Source organism: Seriola lalandi, unplaced genomic scaffold, assembly GCF_002814215.2.
Source record: "Seriola lalandi dorsalis isolate HSWRI2012SDOR001 ecotype SW California unplaced genomic scaffold, Sedor1 jcf7180002054918, whole genome shotgun sequence".
Lineage (NCBI taxonomy): Eukaryota > Metazoa > Chordata > Actinopteri > Carangiformes > Carangidae > Seriola > Seriola lalandi.
This window is the reverse complement of record NW_019525470.1, coordinates 46,133-66,417: the sequence shown is the minus strand read 5'-3', so window position 1 is coordinate 66,417 and position 20,285 is coordinate 46,133. Positions and strand designations below refer to the sequence as shown.

Genomic DNA, 20,285 nt, shown 5'->3' with positions numbered 1-20,285 from the left:
TGTGTTTGTGTGTGTGTGTTTTTGCACATGTCGTCATTTCATAGTGTTGCCCCTTAGTCCTAATTATATGCCTGGTGTAGGTTGCTTTTGGTCACTCTGTGTGTGCGTGCGTGCGTGCGTGCGTGCGTGCGTGCGTGCGTGCGTGCGTGTGTGTGTGTGCATGTGCATGTGTGTGCATGTGTGATACACAGATGCACAAGATGTTATTTAGTTGCCTCTAATTAACTGCCTGGTACAGAAAGAGAACAGTTTCTTATTGTTCTCAGAAGCTGCTTTTCTAATTTTATCTGTGCATTTATCTGTATCCAAATGTTTTGTAAGACTGATCCCGTTCTTCCTCTTTCATGTATCAACACATGATATGTTTAATTCTGTAAAAACCAGCCGACCAATCAGAATCGTCCTACTGGTTCTGCCGATTCTGATGAAGCTGTAACTTAAAATCTTGTCTTTTTTCAAACTAGTGCTTAAAGATAAAATGGTCATCTCTTTATCAGCATTTATAGCTAACACCAACATGCTAACAGGCTCACAATGCTAATGTATTTATACTAAGCAGGTGTAATGTTTATCATGCTCCACCATCTTAATTTAGTGTGTTGGCATGCTAACACTTGCTAATTGCTACAAATCCCTGCTGAGTCTGATGGTCGCTGAGTGAAAAGTCGGGGGATTTTTCCTCTGAGCGCTTTAAAATATCTGTAACAAAGCTCATGGCAATCCATCAAATTTTTTTTGAGACGTTTCAGTCTAAAAAAGTGGTGGACTGACCCACGTTACTGTGGCTAAAAACACAAAACTTAAGACGACAAGCAACAGCATCTGATCACAGACAGAACTTGAACAACAACAACTGAACTCGGTCATTGAGAAACTTGCTAAAACTCCCAAACTCTCAGGGCAGTTTCAAAATTATTCCATATAAAAACATAGACTTTGAGTCACTTCCTTGTGCCTGTGATGGTTCCTCTCTCTGGTCGCTGTTATGTCACCATGTTATTTATGCATTATGAAATGATCAAAGGACCATCTATTAATATATGTATGTGTGACTTGGTTTCTCAGAAGGATAAGATCATAATGAATTTTTTAATCACCCGTCGAGCTGCATGCGTGTCTGACTGCGTTCATGAGTTTGTTTGGACTTTGTTTTTTGGGGGGGGCATAGAGGAGGGGGGGGGGTGTCTCTTTCTGTCACACAAACACACATCCATATTTCAGAACGTGGAGAGGAATCCAGAGCAGGAGAACAATGCTGTGACCTTGTGCTGGAAGTTTCTCTCTCTCTGTCTCTGTCTCAGTTTGTCCGACCCACACCAAGGTCACAGCTACTCTCTTTCTTTCTCTCTCTCTCGCTCACTCACTCACTCACTCACTCACTCACTCACTCTCTCACACACACACACACACACACACACACACACATACATGGATCAAGCTGCTTCATCAGTCTTGCGGCTGTCTCGGGTAAATATTGCCTTAACATGGTGCTTGGCATGTATGCTGATACTCTCTCTTACTGCATTCCTATCTCCTCAGGCGTCTGTAGACACACACACACATTCACCTCCTACACGTCTGTGTTATTAGTGTGTGTGTGTGTGTGTGTGTGTGTGTGTGTGTGTGTGTGTGGTGCTCATTAGTACCTATTACATTGGTCTCCTGCTGCAGCAGCAGCTTCAGGTCGTCCACAGAGGAGATGGGAGAGTTCCTCACCAGGTCGACCAGCGACGGAGGGAGAGGGTCGCTCTGTGGAGACAGACACAGACTCTTATAACTCTTGTTACGCACTTTGGAAACACAGTTTTTGCCAGGAATATCAACTCTGCTTTGGATTGAATTACAGTAAACATTTGTAAATCCGCAGATATGTCCCAGTTCTGGTTCTTAGCTGAGGAACGCAGCCTAGATTTGCCCGACTTCAGATGACACAACCAGTGTATCCGAAGCCCTCAATATCCCATAATCCTTATGCACAATCATCAGTTGTAAAATGGGGCATTCAGGTGATTGCAGCTGACTTATAAAGTCAGAAACATATCATGTCATCAAGTAGTGTTTAGCAGGTATTTGCATTTAAATATCAGTCACAAAAAACCCAGAAAACACAAAAGAAAAAGACTTGGTGAAGCTTTATTATAGACATCTTTTTGGAGGTGGTGCAGGTTCATTAAAGGCTTCAAGTCCCCTGAAGGATTTATCCTTTGTGGACTGCGTCCTTTAGAGGCGCCCGGCCCTGAACTGTGACATTATTATTTATTATTATTCCACACAGAGGCTGGAAGTGGCCTCTTTGCCGGGGAAAGAATGAATTCATGGGGGGAAGAAAGCCGTAAAGTGCACAAAATCCTACCACACGTATACAATACAACACATGGGCTTCTTGTGCCTTTTGATAATTTGTATCGTCACCTACTTTTAAAAATTTTTTTTATTGTGGTGCCAAAAAGTTATTAGGATTCAACCGAAATGGAACAACAGACAGTGACATACACAGAGAGAGAGCTGATGTGTAAATATCTCAGTCCTCCATCTCCAGTCAACTCTTGCTCCAGTTTCACTTCCTCCTGCAGAGGAAATGATGGTTGTGATTGGTGTTTGTTGCTGCTGTTGTCACTCTCTCCCTGTCTGTTTACCCACAAACACCGCAGTTGCTCCCGGTGTAAAACAGGAAATTAGCCTCTCGCTCCCTGTCGCACTCTCTCTCTCTCTCACTTTTACTTTCTCACTCTCTATGTATCTCGCCCATATTTGTTCTTTCACTTCATCTTATCCAAAGCATCAAGAAAAAGACCAATGTTTTGTGTTCAATTCAGTTCTTACTTTAAAAAAAAAATAAGAAAACATCTGCATGTTATAGAACACAAAACTTTGTGAAATATACTTTAATCTAACAGAGTTGTGTAAGTAATTTATGCGTCACCTGAGAGAAGAGAAGGAATGTGATATTTAATGAACTTTTAATGTATGCCGTTGCAGGACTTCATTATGGATTCAGTCTGGCTGAACTCCTGCGGTTTCTTTATGGAGATCAAAGGCAGATTACTCAGTGTTCTGTGTCACATTTTGCTTTGCTTGGCTGTAAGGTGATACTATCTCAGCGCAGTTGGAGCAACATTTGATGGAGTCACATGCCAGGAAGATGCCAAAACAAATTAAGGAGTGTTAAGAATATAAGAGGAAAATATTTTGGTGAACTCTCTGAAATGCCTTGAGAGTAGAAGTAAAGGCTTCCATCATGATACAAAATTAATGACTATAGCTATATAACATGTTTACAGTATCTTCCGAGTAAACATGTCGCTCCTCTAAGGATGGAGGCTGCGCTCGCTCCCCAAAGATCAGTTCATCTTAATCTCCCGACTCACAAACACAGAGAGTCAGATAGATTTATACATTTAAATGCAGAATAATTTCCCTGCTGTTAGAAATGTCTTGTATATTATAAGTTATATTTGTAAGGGCTCGCACTGTCCTGATGTTTTATGAACTTTACTCGTAAATGCAAATGCGCAGGCTCCCACTGATTCCCATTTTACTGGTAAAGTCTGATGTATAGCTTAAAATAAAAAACTGACATGACAAAGTGACATGAAACTATCAGTAGCATCAAGAGTCTGTACACTTTCTGCTTTCGGTAAAGTCTTTCACCTGTTTGTGATTCGTTTCGTTGAACATAAAACTTTTAACCTTATTCAACAAAGAAAAAAAAACTCCTAATATTAACCCAAACAGAACAGTAATTCTTCTAACTTTAACCCCTTCGTGATGTGATGAGACTAAATGTAGTTACTGTTTATCCAGAGTTGCACTGATCGTTAACCTCACCTCAGCATAGCAACCGGTTTAAGGTTTTAAGAGGGTTTTTTTTTTTTTTAAATAGTCAACATCTTCGTAAAGTGTTTAGAAGACAGTTTCCAAGAGACAAGTATCAAGAATATCACACAGTGGCGTCAGGTGATGTGACCATATAATATGATATTATGTAAAGTGCCAAACTGTTTATAGACAGGCAGCTATCCCTGTAACATCTGTGGTTGTATTAGGTTGAGTCTGCTTTAAAGGAGCTATGTGTAAAGATTTCTCTGCAGCCGAACGTGGATTCCTGCCAGGAGCGGGCGGTGGTGACGGTCACAGGACAAGAGCTTCAGCCATCGCTGCGTTTACAAGACAAGAGGTAATAACACGTCCACAGAGCGGCGCTATGCCTTCAGGGAAGAGGCTACAGCGACTCGCTATCGGAAAGTGACGAGACGGGCCGGGGCTAGCTAGTTAGCGTGCTGACTTCAGTAGAAGAAAAGACGTGATTGAGACAAGAGTTAACATTGGCGTTGCTTCCCACCTCTGGAGACAGCTGTTGGTGAGTGAAGGAATGAAGTTTGACGCTGACCTCGCAACGTTTGTCTTAGACTGATAAATGAAAGGATGTTAATGCTAACGTTCATTTAGCGATAACAAAACTTGCAAATAGCTCCTTTAAGGCAGTAATTGCATTATACAGTTACATTTATTGCGAAAGAATTGCCCACTTCTGCCTGACAGTCCAGAGAATGAAGTCTTCAATGGACGAAAATGGGAAAAAAATTTATATTTTTAAGATTATTATTCTATTTTTGTTCATATTTTTGGATTTTTTTCCTACAAAATATCACCAGCTAGAGATCCAACCTTTTTATTTAATTACTGAATCTCATCGTTTTATCATTTTATGTCCCTCTTTTATGTTAATTTTCTATCTCTCTCTTCACTCTTCAGTCTTTCTGTCTCTGTCTGCTTTGTGGGCGGCAGTGGCTCAGGACACCTGGATGACTTTCACGAGCCATTGGCTGACCTAGTTAAGCAAACACACACACACACACACACACACACACACACACACACAAACACACTCGCCCCCTCTTTTCCAGTTCACATACAGATGCTTAACCACTTAACTGTCAGCCCAATTTGTCCAGAGAGGCTCACACACTTATTCTCTCTCACACACACACACACACACTGAGGCAGTTTTCACTCGGCAACAAGCTATCATTACAGTCCCAGTGCAAATTGCACACACACACACACACACACACACACACACACACACACACAAATTAGAGAGTGGAACACAGAGGAAATAGTTCCTCACATGGACAAACAACAAACCGCTGGTTAAAATATAACAATTGTACAACAAGCTAATAATAGTGGTTTGAGCAGAACAGCTAAATTAACCAGAACAAATCTGTCACCAAGTTCCTTATTTGCTGTGTAACACACATGCAAAGACACAAAAATAGGCCTCAGTTGTTGTTGTTGTTGTTGTTGTTGTTTTTAGTCTCTGAAAAGCCTGTAAACACCTTTTCTGCTCAACACTGTTATGGAAACTTTGGTCGTTTGTCATGTGTAGCTAAGCTGTTGGGTTGAGAAGACTGTCTGACAGGATGTCATGATCTACAAACAGGTCATACACACACACACACACACACACACACACACACACACACACACACACACACACTGCATGGGGCCTTGGAGAAAGCCTGGAAGGCAAAGAGATTGTATGGAATGTTTGGGGAGAAAGGTGAAGTGTAATGGAATGTAATTATGGGGCCAGCTGAGTGCACACACACACACACACACACACACACACACACACACACACAAACATGCAATCAAACAGAGGCGTAGACTCTGTGAGAAAAAGTAAACACACACAAAAACACAGAACAAGAGTGTGTGACTCACAATCACACCACGCTGTCACAACACATGCCTTCTTTTATCAGAGATATGGCAGATGGCCAAAATACTGTCGCATAAACTTGATACTCACAGAGCTCGGTGCATGGGCACTCACTGTCTCACACACACACACACACACACGCACGCACATGCACAGACAGCAGCAGAGATGATGGTTCAGATGATGGATGGAAAGACGACAGAGGAAGAGGACAGGAGCTCAAAGGAGGGTAGAGGAGAAATGAAAAGAGGTGAAGGAAGAGGAGCTGTGTCCCTGAGCAAGGCAGTAAGCACGTCCGCCGGCTCAATTCTGCGCAGGTACATAACAGCAAGATGAATTTCCTCAATAGACGCGACTCTAGACTTGAAATAACGGATCAATTGACCTTATTTTGAAAATAGAACAAGCACTTCAGTCACATTTTTTGACTATTTTCTGACATTTTAAAAAACCAAATGATTGATCAATGAATCTGAAATGTATTGAGCTGATTAACTGACACTGAAAGTAACTGTCAGTTGTGGCCCTCACACGGCTGTGCTATAAGACCAGGCCTCTTCGTCCTGTCGAAACCTTCAAACTGATTCCATATCAAAAAAGGTAAATGAACACCAGCCATTTTGAGTGAATAGTTAGCATTCCAGGCTAACTGATACCATTAGCTTCATGCCCGTAGCTGCCTTCAAAGTAAAAGCCCTCCAGCGACTGGGAGTCTGACTGAAGGCAAGGAGGCATCGCTGGAGGGCTTTTACTGTGATGCCGCCACATCTTTTTTATCTTTCGTTATTGATTCCAGCAATAATTTTAGAATCGGCCATTTCAATGGTCCCTATTGTATAAAGGTAAATGTCCATTTGTTTTTTGATTATAGATCAGGTCTAGTTTCTGTATTAATACTGTGAAAGTATCAAAGCCTCAGTCCACAGAGAAATGCACAGTCTGTATTCAGAGACTGAGCCTTAAAACCAGCCGTCAAGACTTTTGTAACTTTGTGATGTCACAACAAAGCAGTCACTGCTCTCAGCCATGCCACAAGCCCCGCCCACCTGGACTCACCATCCAACCTTGCAGGATTTGGTCTCTCTGAGGGTTTTACCTGAAAACCGCTATATATTTATTTGATCACTCAGAAAACATTCAGCCAATCAGAAGAGGGGATCAGAGCCTCCTCTCTTCTGATTAGCTCATCGATCTGTTGTTTTTAGAGCTCCACAAAAAAGCCTGAGATAGGAGATGTAAAACTGCAATGAGATGGTTTTTGGTTCTTAAAACCACAAATATATATTGAATGAAACATTGAAAAAGTGTAAAATATGGCACCTTTAAATATTCTTTATTTCTATATTTCTCACCATTTTATCTAATAGAAGTTATCTTCAATCCTCATTACTATTCCTATTATTTCAAACTATCCACTGGACCCTGTGACTAGATTTTCCCCTAATGCTGCAGCGCACAGAGCTTACAAACAAATAATCTTATGAGCCACTGCGCTTTTCTATCTGACACATGCACGCACAGAGGCATAGCCCCCGTGCTGCACACACACCAAAACACATGCACATATGTCCACTAACACATAATGCAGCTACCACCCGCCCATGCACCCAGATGTGCGCACACACACAAATACACACACTGCTACGCGGCACACAAAGTCCGTGAAATCCCCGGCAGATTAGTTGTTGTTCTTATGTAAAATGGATCAAGCCGGGCAGCAGCAAATCGTCCCAGCTCGCCCGGAGAGACAATAGTCTGACAACAACCTGTTCAAAAATCCATGTGCGGGGTGGGTCATTGTGAGCGTGTGTAGTTGTAACAATAGTGATTTGAACAGCAGATGATGAAAGACTTGAGGTCTGACCTAATGTGTGAGTGCTTTTGACTCCAGTTGTTTTAAATGGATTTAAAAAATGAACCGTAACAACTCTCAGTGTGTGTGAGTGTGTGTGCATGTGTGCATTCATCCTAGTGTATTCTGTGTTTAACACCATATTGTATAAGCGTTAAGTTTTGACTGGATTATTCACAGACTCGCAGCAGCTGCACAGTAAAAAGAAAATGATCTTTCCCTCTAAATTGTGATAATATTTTCTGGATCATCCTTAGTGAACCTGTAGTGACATTGCTGAATTGTGTGTGTGTGTGTCTGTGTGTGTGTGTGTGTGTGTCTGTGTGTGTGTCTGTGCATGTGAAGTCTTTTCCAAAGACAGATGTGGCAGAACTAAGACGTCAAAGATGTCTCCATTTTTCCCATCACTGGACTGAACGTTGTGACAAGATGAGGATTAGCGTGTCACAGAGTCTCAGCCGGACTCACACATCGACCTGACGCTGTCTCACTCACAGGTCACATGTCAGGTCAGTGTTTGTTTAAGTATAAAAACGTTTCAGACCTCCACAGTGCTACCTTAAGCTGCAGCTGATCCTAACACGCACGAGACGTCGAGGGTGCTAATAGTTCACAGGATCACCAATATCAGCCAGTTTCAGCTCAGTGACCTGTGCAAGGCGCCGGTCCTCTTTGGCTGCAGCTCACAGGGCTGGGCGAAGTGTTTTTACCATCCTGTTTCCACTGTGTGAATTGTAATTTTTTATGAATGTCGAGAAGTGCTTCGTTCATCGGTTCTAACAGTTTCAGGATGTTGTGCATTCGACGAAGAGAAACAAACGTATGACAAAGTTAAAATGTCCAAAAGACGAAACCTCTCCAAAAACGCAGATTGAGCTCTGCCTTCTCCACACCGGCATCATCTTCAAGGGACAACGGAGCTGAGAACATAGATGTTAACTGCTAACTACGTAGGATGCTTAGACTATCCTCAATACAAAAACGTTAAGTTAGTAAATAGCTTGCCTGATTCACCCGTACATACATCACACCCATCGAGGGCAATCATTTTGGGTTCAGTATCTTGCTCAAGGACACTTAGACATGTGGACCGGAGAAGGGTTTGACCCACCGACCTTCTGATTAGCAGACAACCCGCTCTTCCTCCTGAGCCACAGCTCGTGCGCTTAGATGTAGGTGGATAGTCGGGTGTAGCCTGCTGAGTGTGAGACACCGGAGACCACACTTCACGTCCTGGCTCCTACCAACAGTGCACTTCAGTTTCTAACAACTATTAATAAGAGATTTTACTAAACACAACCAAGTCGTTTTAGTAGATGAAACTTGATCACCGAGGTGGTTCATTGAAAATGCTCATATGGGTTTTTGTAAATGCTTCCTACACAACAACGTTTGACAGAGGTCACCTGACAGCTCATCCACATGACCCACAAGTGTTAGAGCGGGGACATGACCAAATGAGAGTGTGAACGACAGGGACATAGGAGACACGTGTGTTTGCAATCTCATAAGAAGAAGTCAGTAAATACTGTTTAAATATATTTATATTAAGACGAGGCGCTCGAGTGGAAAAGAAAGAGCAAAAGCAAATGCGTAAGACCTCCGTGCATTTGGACCAACATTTTTGTCGACAAATGACGTTTAGCTCGGATATCGATGTGCAGCCTTTTCTCTCTTCTACACTACAGTGTATTTGGCCTCCTGAGAGTTTGTGTTCACTGGCTGCTCGCTAAAGAAACAGGTGTCTGCTGGAAACACGAGATAAGATTGTGTTAGAGAGAAAGATGATTTCATTGGTGGAGTGACAATAGGACCTCGATGCTGTGGTGTGACAGTGAAAACAGCAGCTGGGCTGATGATGGGTGGATTTTAGCTCCAGCTGTGTACGACAGGTTAACTCCTGCTGTTGGGCCTCCAGCCAAGACCCTGCCTCACCCCCCTCCCTCCCTCCTCTCTCTCTCTCCCTCCCTCTTTGTGACACTGTGACTCTTCCATGCAACACTTCACAGCCATGAAACATGAAAAGGAAGCGCAGAGAGACGCAGACACAGCACAAGCTGCAGAGTCACAGAGGGAGAGCTACACACACTGATGTGTAGGGCTGTCAAACACGCACAACGCTGCACTGTTCTTTTTGCCTCGCACTTAAACTGTAGAAAACATTCACACCGCACAGGTTGTAGAATCCTCTCAGGGGACCATGAATGTCACGCGCTCTTTATAAGTGAAGGAAATTCTCAACCGCCGAGATAACACGTCCTCTCATGACTGTCACTGTCTTTGTGACACACAGTATCTGAGTCAGAACATGAACTATTATCTTCGTTGAAATTCAATCTTCACAGAGCTTCCTCCAGACTACTTGGTATTTTCAGGTTGGCAAAAGATCCAGGCACAGAGAAGGAAGCATCAGCACCACCCCCATCAAGAGCGTTTAGATGGTAAAGAGCCCAAACTAGTGTCTGAGGCACACTGGCATCTTTCCTCCAGCTCACCCAGGTAGTGTAGTGGAGGCACAACCAGGCTATTATTACCAAATGGTTTAGACAGAGACATAAATATTTGAGTCATGAAATTAAAATGGACCAAAGTTTCCTTAAAGAATAATAATGTTTTTCTGATATTTAACTATCTGTCTTGGTGGTTGGTTGCCTTATAATCATCACCACATTTGTATTAATTACTACCTCATTGATGGTTTTACCTTTAAATCAAGACTTTATAGACATGTCCATAAGTACGACTATGTGCATTTTTAATCCATGTCTGTTAGTTTCCCCTCACCGACTAGAGGTCATGCGGTGTGTTTACCGGCACATCCCGGTCTTACCTCAGCGCTGCCGAGCCGCAGACGGGCCGCTGAGAGCGCAGCCAGCAGCAGCAGCAGGACCCAGGACCTCATGTTGCCGCCCAGCCTGAGGAGCCGCAAGCGACCGGCTGGGCATTTAGCACCGCGGCGTCCAATCCCCCGGCTGCACCGAGCCTCGTCCCGGTGTCGTGTGCTTGTGCGAGGCACGCGCTGTTAAATATCCCCCAAAATGTGTCACTGCCTGCAAGCGCCGCTTGTCCAAATATTTGCTCACGGTGACTCACACGCAGGCTAGACGTCTGACTCTGTCCATATCGCTGTTTTGAAAACTCACAAACGGAGACGTGTGGGGTGCTGTGGGACAGGTGCGTAATGCAGGGTGCTATGATTGACGAAAGCTACAGCAGCACAATTCCCAATATATCAGTCTGCAGCGTTAGAGTGAGTCCCAGTGAGCCCCCGCTGTCAATCCAAAAAATGTCTCCAAATGTGTGATTTATAAAAATGAGTCGTTAACAAGTGCTCGATGCGTCCACTTTCCTGTCAAGACTCCAGTTTAAAAAATATCAGATAACGAGCTCCCGCTCCAAAATCTGGGTTAAATGTAAAATGAATGCAACATTCTGGTCATAAGCAAAAACCCACAACTCCAGAGCACCGTGCGTAAAAGTTGGTCACCTTGGAATAGCGCTTCGTGCGTAATTCTCTGGAAGGCTCCGCTGCAAAAGTCAGATTATTCTCATCCCAGCGCGATTCACTTGACTGCAAATTGCATCTGTCTAATCTAAGCCTCTCTCTCAGCGATTGCGGTTCCCTGACACTTTGCCTCTCCGTGTCTCTGTTCAGTCTTCCAGTGTTGCTCCTTTCACCGGCGCCGCAGGATCATGTTCCTCTCGGCTCTTGCGCTTCTCCTCTCTGGTTGCGTTTTGGGCGGTGAGCAGCTTTTCCAAATAGAAACAGGGCCTCCCTCAAGTTTTAAGCATCAAGTCAGACTAAGAAACGCCGAAGCATACCGGAAACGGGGCGATTTTGCTTTCAAAGTAAATGAATAGATTGAGCTTTTCATGGAAAATTCATGATCTCGGCGCTGAAAGTGGGTCTCCACAGCACCGGCAGAGAAATGAATGTGTATGATAAAAGACCAGCAATGATGATAATAACATATAATTTCACAAGATGGATATATGGCTCATAGGAATGAAGAAGTGCTGCAAAGTAGGTGAAATTCATACACAGCAATTGCATGTTAAAGATTGCCATCAGAAGCATGTATGAGTTTATGCGGTGAAACTTGTTGGTGGTAAAGGCAACAAAAGCACTTAACTTTTCATTTATCCACTATATATTAATATTTAATAGTATTTCTGGTGTAGTATTTTAATTTCAGCAATGCCTCTATTGACAACTCCAGTAGTCATGAGGATTTATTTTGAAGGTTCCTGACCGGAAGTCTAAATCCTCAGGTGTCTAACTTGACTGTGGTCCTCAACTTTGCTCCAGGGGCCTCGTTCCTCTCATCTTGAAGGCAGGGCTTACCACCTCCTTATTAGGAGCAAGGAGACTTTAGGGCCCATGGGTGCTCTTAAAGGGGAAGTTTGGAGCCACGACACGAATTATTAATTCCTATGTGCATTATAATAACATATGTGTCATGTAACAAACATAATGTTTTCTTTTTTTCTTTTTCCCAGGGGAAATAAGGTGTTTTCTAAGGTGAATATAATATTTAAATTCCTCTAGACATCTTTAGTTTTTCAATTTTTAATATTTTGTCAACATTGTCTTCCCACATAAAAGACAAAAGGAAAACTGGGGCTGTAAGCAGAAATACACTTACTTCCTAATTGAGAAATCTGGCAGACGTACTCGCAGACCTTTCAGAACGGTTAGCGTAGTTAGCATCTTTTATTTGTTTATGTTCTTTGTTAGCTTGTGACTGCCAGTGGCTGACACTGTGTTAGCGGTTGTGCTAATGCAAACTGTGGCTCTCTGTACTGACAAGGTTTCGGGTTTATTTTTCCCGCCCCCTCGTCCCCACAAGTCGACAGGATTGGTTCCTTAGTTTTTGTGACATATGAAACCCTGTCCGTCTGAATCTGTTTTTATGAGACTGTCATTTGTTCACTGCAGTTGCGAGGTCGACTGATTATTGACTAATTATTTCACTCATGACATGTTTTCTATAAAACATCATATGTATGTTAACAAGGTTAAAAACTTGACAGAATTTACAGACAGTGATGAAGTTAATCAGACAACATTAATCCAACTGTGTTAGTCTGTGTATTTAAAGACATTGTTTATAGCAGATGGTGATATTAAGTATTGGGACCACCCTCTTATTTATATTTGACTCAGGGATTGCACCTTTTAGAAATGTAATGAGGTCACCATAAACAAACAAAAACAAAAGCATTTTTTATTGGATTATAATATTAAGAGGAATATTAAGAACTCCAAATGGATGCTATTTGTGAAAATGCATTTTGTCTGTTTTATCTCCCTCTAATGCAAAACGCAGAAAGTGCATTACATCATCAGCAAATTCAGCTCGGCTTGTGAAGTTATGAGTCAGAGCTGGGGCAAATGGTTTTCCGCAAAACCTTTAAGCATTTGTTGTAATCTTCTCGGATTATTGTGCGGATTGAAGGGTGCGGGTTGGCAAACAGAACAAAACAAAGAGGACCAGAAAGTTTGGACAGTCCCACGGATGCTTTTCAAAATCACACTCAATGACCATTTACTGCTTCAGTTGTTCAGGCAGGAGCGAACTCGACAAGAAAAAAATCCTTTTTGTCTTTTCAAAACTCAAAGTCACAAGCAGGTGGCCGTACAGAAGTAAATCCAAAGATTAAACTGAAAAATATGCTTTGAAAGTCATAAAAGATTCCCTACAGGCACACTTAAGACATGTAACAACCCTCGTGCTTCATTGAGAATTTCAGAATCTACAGTACAGTATGAATGCTAATCAGGACAAGTTGAATCTTATCATGTTTGTTTCACATCTGCGCTCGGGAGTCATTTGGATCGCAAAGGGCATGACTGATGTTGGAAGCAAATTACGGTCATCACGCTGAGAAGGCGGGATAAGATATCAAACCTTTGGATATTTAAAAAGTGTTGATGGTATCATTAGACTTTCCAGAAACGCTTGTGAGGCTCAAAGGATTTTATTTTTTTTTTTGGACGTTTTATCCATAACATCTTAAATATGTGACATTAAGACAAGTGTCTCGAGCTAAATTAGCAAAGGAATGTGAAAACAGCCCAGTCTGGAGCGCCAAACTACACACAGTGGAAGGGAAACGTGTCTCTTATCGGGCAGACGTTGCAACGATATGTACTTTGCTGGTCTGTAAAGGGTTCGTCCTGCTCTGTGGCTCGTAGATATGTTTTGTTCTGACCTGAGAAGTTCGCTGACCACAGGACAGATCTGCTCACATTTCCAGAGGAGACAGGCACTGTTTTCCAGGAAGCTCAGTGTTTCATTTCGGGGTCATGGTTGGATGGATCGCCATGGAAGTCAGGGGTCATGGTAGATTCTTCCTCCCTGCAGAGGGAAGACAGAGGAAGCATGCATCCCTGTATGGCTATTCCTGGACTACACACACACACACACACACACACAGCCATGTATATACACTGCTAAATATTGACCTTTTACCTACGTGTGCAGCGTACAGGGTGACTGACAGACTGTGGGGATACACTGCTCTCACACTGACAGGATGAAGTACGAGCCCTCATCTCAATAATGACCGCAGTGTACATGTACTGTGTGTGTGTGTGTGTGTGTGTGTGTGTGTGTGTGTGTGTGTGTGTGTGTGTGTGTGTGTGTGTGACACTGCGAGTCACAGGTGTGTGATATCATGGTCTCTATTTGTGTGTCATTGCAGAGCCAGGTGTAGCACGGAGGCAACGTAACTGCGACGTCATTTTCTTCAGGTAATTCATTTTCCCCGTGAAAAGTCACGAAACTAAACAGGGCAAAACACAAACATCAGCTGTTGGACTAAATACAAATCATATCACAGAAGTCAGTCCACCCACGATTTTTGTGCATGTGAATAAAGTATTATGCTGGCTTTATTTTTAGCTTCTTTTTTTTTTTTTTGAGTGGCTACATCCTGATAAATCTTACACCTTCCTGCCAACAGACTGCATTGTTGTCCAATAACTATTCAAAGGGAAATTCCAGCAAACCAGTATTGTATATTACCAGTACTTCTAATTTTGAATTTCATTATTTCAAATAAAACCTCATTTGTTTCCTTTTACTTCTTTTCGGTTTTCTTCCTGGTTATATTCAATCCTGTGTCTGTAAACGTATGAAAACATCTACAACAGTGACGATTGGCCAATGGCCGCATCCCACACTTTGATTTGATTGGTAGCAGAAATACAAAAGTTTACCTTATTACCTAGCAACTGTGAATTCAGCCAGAAAAAAAATAAATAAAAAAAATGAGTGTCCTGGTTTTTCACACATCAAAGGTGGCAACCTAAACACCCACATGGTTTAAACTTGATGCCACCTGTTCAGTGAACCAGTATTTATTTAAAAATGTAAATGTGTACTATCTGTGCCAAACCCCAGATGACGTCAACAGGCAAGTTCCCCTTTAAAAGCTTTTAGAAGATGACACACGGACATTCGTGTGTAGCTTCAACAGGAGTTTTAAGAAAACATTTACCAAACCTCCAGAGGAGGAACTCAACTGTCTATTGTTGAGTTTTACTTCGGCTGCAGGAAATCCAGTGCTCTGACCTGTAATCAAACCCAGCTCCACCTGGCACTTCTGGTTTTGAAAGCCATTCAAAATGTTTGGTGTTTTTCCTCTTTAACCAAAACCTGGGCCTTCAATAAGCAAGGATGGACAAACGCGTGTGTTCGTCTGTCTGCGTCCGACTGTATGTCTCTTTGAATTTGGCCCAGCGTGTGTGTTCAGACAGATTTTCTGACTTAGTTAGTGTGTCAAGGTGAAGAGCAGAGATAATGGTTTTAATGTGATGCAGAATCCAAACTATTTTCCCCTGACTAGACAGCCAGTTCAGAAGTAATTAAAGTAATCAGACAGTCACGTTTAGTTAAAATGAGGAGTGGCTCATGTTGGGTGAGTTAAAGTCGGAGTATCTGTCTGTTTCAGATCCTCTGAGGGCTGCGTCTCACCAGTCTTTTTTTTTTTTGTCTGCTCTTTTCACTCTTCTTTCCTCTGACTACACTACTTCCCTTTTTAAACCTCACTGTGCGTGTGCTTCTGTGTGAGAGTGTTAATTAACTTCCTGTCCAATATCCTGATCTAATTAATAGACTGGATTTCTTTTCCTCCTGTCCCCTTGCCAACTTCCTCTGTCACCGCAGCCTGTCGCAGGATGAGGCAAACAGCCGCTGCTCTCGCACCAGGGTTCAAACTTGGGTCACAGACTCAACGCGCAACATCTACAACTCATTCTGCTGGTGTCTAGCCAGTCTGTATTAGATATGGACTGAATCTTCCAGCAAAGATTATCTCCAATAAATCCCACAGGATCAATAGCAGAAAATCTCTGGTTGGCTGCTTGGTTTATTTACCACTTTGACAGAGAAACAGTTATTTTAAAATTCTACTTTGTTTACACCAACAAGTAGGATATACAATATAATGAGGCCAGTGGTGTAATAATAAATAATAAAAACATAGTATAGTACATGATTTATAACTTTTACTACTACTTAATATCAATAATGTTTTCAGACAATCATATTATTTGTTTTTCATAAAAACCTTTACTTTGAAATTTCTTATCCCAATTATCTTAAAAACCATATTATAACTTAGACCAATAAAATGTAATGAAAGAGCCCAGTAATAATTTTTCTTGACATCTAGCTCTTGTTCCTGTGGAGGTGGTGAATGCAGTTGTTGTGAGTTACTGTTTACCGTATGACTGGAATGACAGTTTATGTTACGCTGCCCCTCAAAGTGGCGTCCAAATTGTCTGGCTCCATGACTGGGTAGAGTAAGCTGAGTATCAACAGTGGATTGTCTGAATTACCAATGGCCATTAACATCCATTCATATGCTGTATTTACATTGCATTGCTTTGATACTGCTTCATGTGATGTGTTGTAGCAGACTCTAGCGACATAATTCACCATAACTGTGCTGTATGTTCTCTACACGCTGTTATTCTGTGAGTCTTTCTGTGTTAGCTCTGTGGACAGGGTGACATGGTCTCGTGGTGATTGTTGCTTGACAAGAGCTTCGGCCATTGTTGTCTTTATAATACAAGAGGTTACAATGCGTCCCCTGAGCAGCGCCACGTCTTCAGGGCGGATTGAAGCCTAAAGTGAGTCGCTATTGGAAAGTGAGGAGTCGGGCCGGGGCTAGCTGGTTAGCGTGCTAACTTCAGTAGAAGAAAAGATCTGGTAGAAGAGTTAACATTGGTGTTGCTTTCCAGCCAGCTGTTGGTGAGGAAAGGATTGAAGTTTGATGCTGAACTCACAATGTTTCTTCTAGACTGTTAAGTAAACTGCTGTTAATGCTAACGTTGGCTATGTAGCAATAGCAAAACTTGCAAATAGCTGAAGTGAGAAGCTTTTACGGGGTGAATAACTATTTACTCTTGTCTTGGTTTTGGGCAATGCCATTTTTTTGTGCTGTCGATGTAGTCATTAAAAGACTCAGACATTTGTGCAACGAAAAAAGAAATTGTCCGTCACGATCTTCCTGCAATTTCCAAATAATATTATTTCCACCAGTAAGGCATTTGGAGGCTGCCTCTCCATCATTTGCAGATCACAGTCACAGGGAAATGATTTTGGTTCGGATTGCAATTGAACCTTTTTTGTATTCGCTTTATTCTTGTTGGGAATCTGAAACAGCATTTAGACGAACACAAGACACTACACTGATGAAATTCTTTGACGATTACCAGCTGCAAAATGCAGACCCCCCCGCCGATTCACTGTTTGGAGACACAAACACTGAACAGCCGGTGTCTGAGATACAGCTGGCCTTTACAGTGAAAGGGTAATAAATTCATGAGGAAAACGTAATTGTATGATGAAATGAGTAGCCAGGCAAGGACAATTAAATTCTGCAGCTGTAGCCCTGGGAGGAACATTATCATCATCATCATATCAGCAAAGTGTGACACTGACTGATTTCTTCGAGGTGAGACATCAATAATTACGTATCTATGTATTAATAATGTACCCCATAAAGTTATATAAGTATAAGCTTGGTAAACATGGATCAAAGACATTTTACTTCAACTTTATCCCTCATAGGGGAATGATTAATCCCATATGGGCTGTTCTGAAGAGTTCATGTGATGTTTAACCTGTGCATCAGCAAGTTTAATCAACCTACATTTTGGAATCAAAACAGCTAATGTGATCATTGGAAAAATGAGTTGTACTGCACCCTGAGGTACACAATAGAATAATCAGTCTGGAACCAACAATAGTAAAGTACAAGCAAGAAACTTTGCCAAACTGTGAGTATGAATAATATGTGGTAGTTTCCCTCCCAGGTCTTGATTTAGATTTTACAGGCTCATATTCCATTTTCGGCGTCATATTGTATTGGAACTGGTGTTCATCAAATTTTATGTGTGACCCGGAAAAACATGGCCTCCCATTGGCATTGTCGTGGCTCTGTGAATCACCTCACAGTTTGTTTCTCAAAGAAAGCTTTGATGAGATGGAAAGCAAATGAGGGAGCACTGAGTCAAGAGGGGAAGACGTGAGGGAGGAAAAGGGGGGGGGGATGCTGAGAGGAGAGGAAAGGAGAGGGAGAGAGAGGGAGGGAGGAAGGGCAGAATCACGACTGTATTGTTGTGTGTTTTCCCAACGTAAACAGCAGAGGAAGTGGAACAGAGCAGCTAAATATACAAACAGCACAATGAGGCAGCGAGCGTGGAGCAGCTGTGGAACATGGCTGTCACCAGATTCAGGAGTGTGGAACACAGAACCATCTTTTATTTATACAAGAAGAGCAGACTGAGCGTACACGCCGGGTTACAGATACAACCCCACATCCAGACGGTCACCGCAGGCTCACGCACAGTCACACCTCTGAGCCTCACCACACGACCGCAGTCAGCTTTACATGATACTGCAAGACACTTATTCTCACCTACTCACCTATCAACAGCCAGTCGTTTCAGTGTTGAAACTAAAAGGAACTAATCGCTTTGTGTTCATTTCAGGCTACATACATCCTTAGACATGCATGCATTATCTATTACACATCATCCATCCATGTATGAGTGAACATATACTCAGTTTTATTTATTCATTTATTCATAATTTTGGAAAAACTACATTATAATTATGTGGTAATGCAAGTGCCATTATTATAAAAGCTTCTTTATTTATTCATTAAGCTCTAAAAAACAACATTTAAAAGGTATTTGTGAAATCCTTTACTTATGTAAAATTGGCATTACCATAGTGTGTATATAATATAATAAGCAAAATGTACTTAAAGTATCAAAAGTAAAAGCATGAGAAAAACGAGTTTTATAACGAGTATTATATTACCACTACATCATTTGATTATCATAACTAGTGCATAGCATTTCACTATTGTAAAATGTTGTCGAGTCTATATTATAAGATCATTATATATTTTTATAAACTGATAACTATAGTTGTCATAATGTAGTTGGGTAAAAAGTTTAATATTTCCCTCTGTATTGTAGTAGAGAGGTTTAAAGTAGCATGAAATGGAAATACTCAAATGAACTGTGGTATTTGAGTAAATGTACTTATATGCAACAACCACTAGTTATGATGGAGTCACACCCAGTGGACACAAAATGATAAAAAAGAATAAAGTGAATTGGTGAGTCCAGATAAATTGGACGAGCTGGTTTCGTGAGACAGCCAGTGTGAGGGACTCCAGTTCGCTAGACTTGCTGGACAATGAAATGTAAGACACGTGAAATGAACATTTCATATCACAGTTTCACATAAAAACATAGGTGATATTTGGACATTTAACATGTAAGAAAAACATCACATAATACAGGCACAAATTGTTTTTGACATTTCACATGAAAACATGAATTTGTGTGTTTTGATACACTACGATCTACAATTGCAAAAGAGCAAAGAGCCTCAGGGATGGAACCCGTCAACGATGCCTTGTAACCCAGAATAGCTGGAGACATCTAGACCTCATGTACGGTACCTAAGCTAATGTGACATGACAAAGCACTGGTATATTCTCGATGTGTTTGTGCCTGGTTTCCCCCATGTCCAGGTCATGTGGTGACTGGACCTCTTGGCCACGGGGAAAAAACAGGAAGAATAGCAGCAGACGTTTTTTCCTTATTACTGTAGCAACAGCGGATGCAGTTGTTTTGGCTTTATATGGACATGTTGCATGACTTGATTAGTTATGAACACATGACAGCGTGACTGGACAACATCTGCTTGATCCGTATAGACTTATATGTGCCATTTAAAGGACGATTTTATCCACAGCACCTGACCGCAGCATGAGTACGTACAGTTTCCATCACAGGAGGCTGAGCAGTGCGGGTTCACGTCACCACCACCACCATCATCCTCCTTCACTACCTTTGTTTATTATTTTCCTGTACTCTACCTCTTCCCTCTCCATCCTCCTCCTCTTCCGCACCACTTGCTGCTTGCTTCCCCCCTCTTTTCATCCTGCTTTTCCTCTCATCATCCCACATGTATATTCCACTTCAGCTTCCTTCCCCAATGTCAATGGGCTCAGAACAACCATGAGATGACAGGTTTTAACTGGAGTCCAGCATAAAACGTCCAGTGATGATAGCTTGTCTAATGTGCAGTCTTCTCTCTTCCTGCTCCTTATGACAACCAAAACACTCATGCTGTTTCTGAAACAAATCACAGTCTGCTCTGTCGCCAA

The 20,285-nt window shown here is 41.9% G+C and overlaps 1 protein-coding gene across 1 annotated transcript in view; it reads right to left on the bottom strand.

The window, feature by feature from the left end:
* The window catches only part of pdgfba (platelet derived growth factor subunit Ba), a 16,996-nt gene extending 5,683 nt beyond the window's left edge, over positions 1–11,313 (bottom strand). Inside the window, exons 1-2 of the mRNA XM_023431196.2 lie at positions 10,411–11,313; positions 1,647–1,749 (exon numbers count right to left, since the gene is read on the bottom strand). Of these exons, the coding sequence (XP_023286964.1) occupies positions 1,647–1,749; positions 10,411–10,482 (175 nt within the window). The 5' untranslated portion in view covers positions 10,483–11,313. The remainder of the gene's footprint in view (positions 1–1,646; positions 1,750–10,410) is intronic.
* Positions 11,314–20,285: the final 8,972 nt, after the last annotated feature.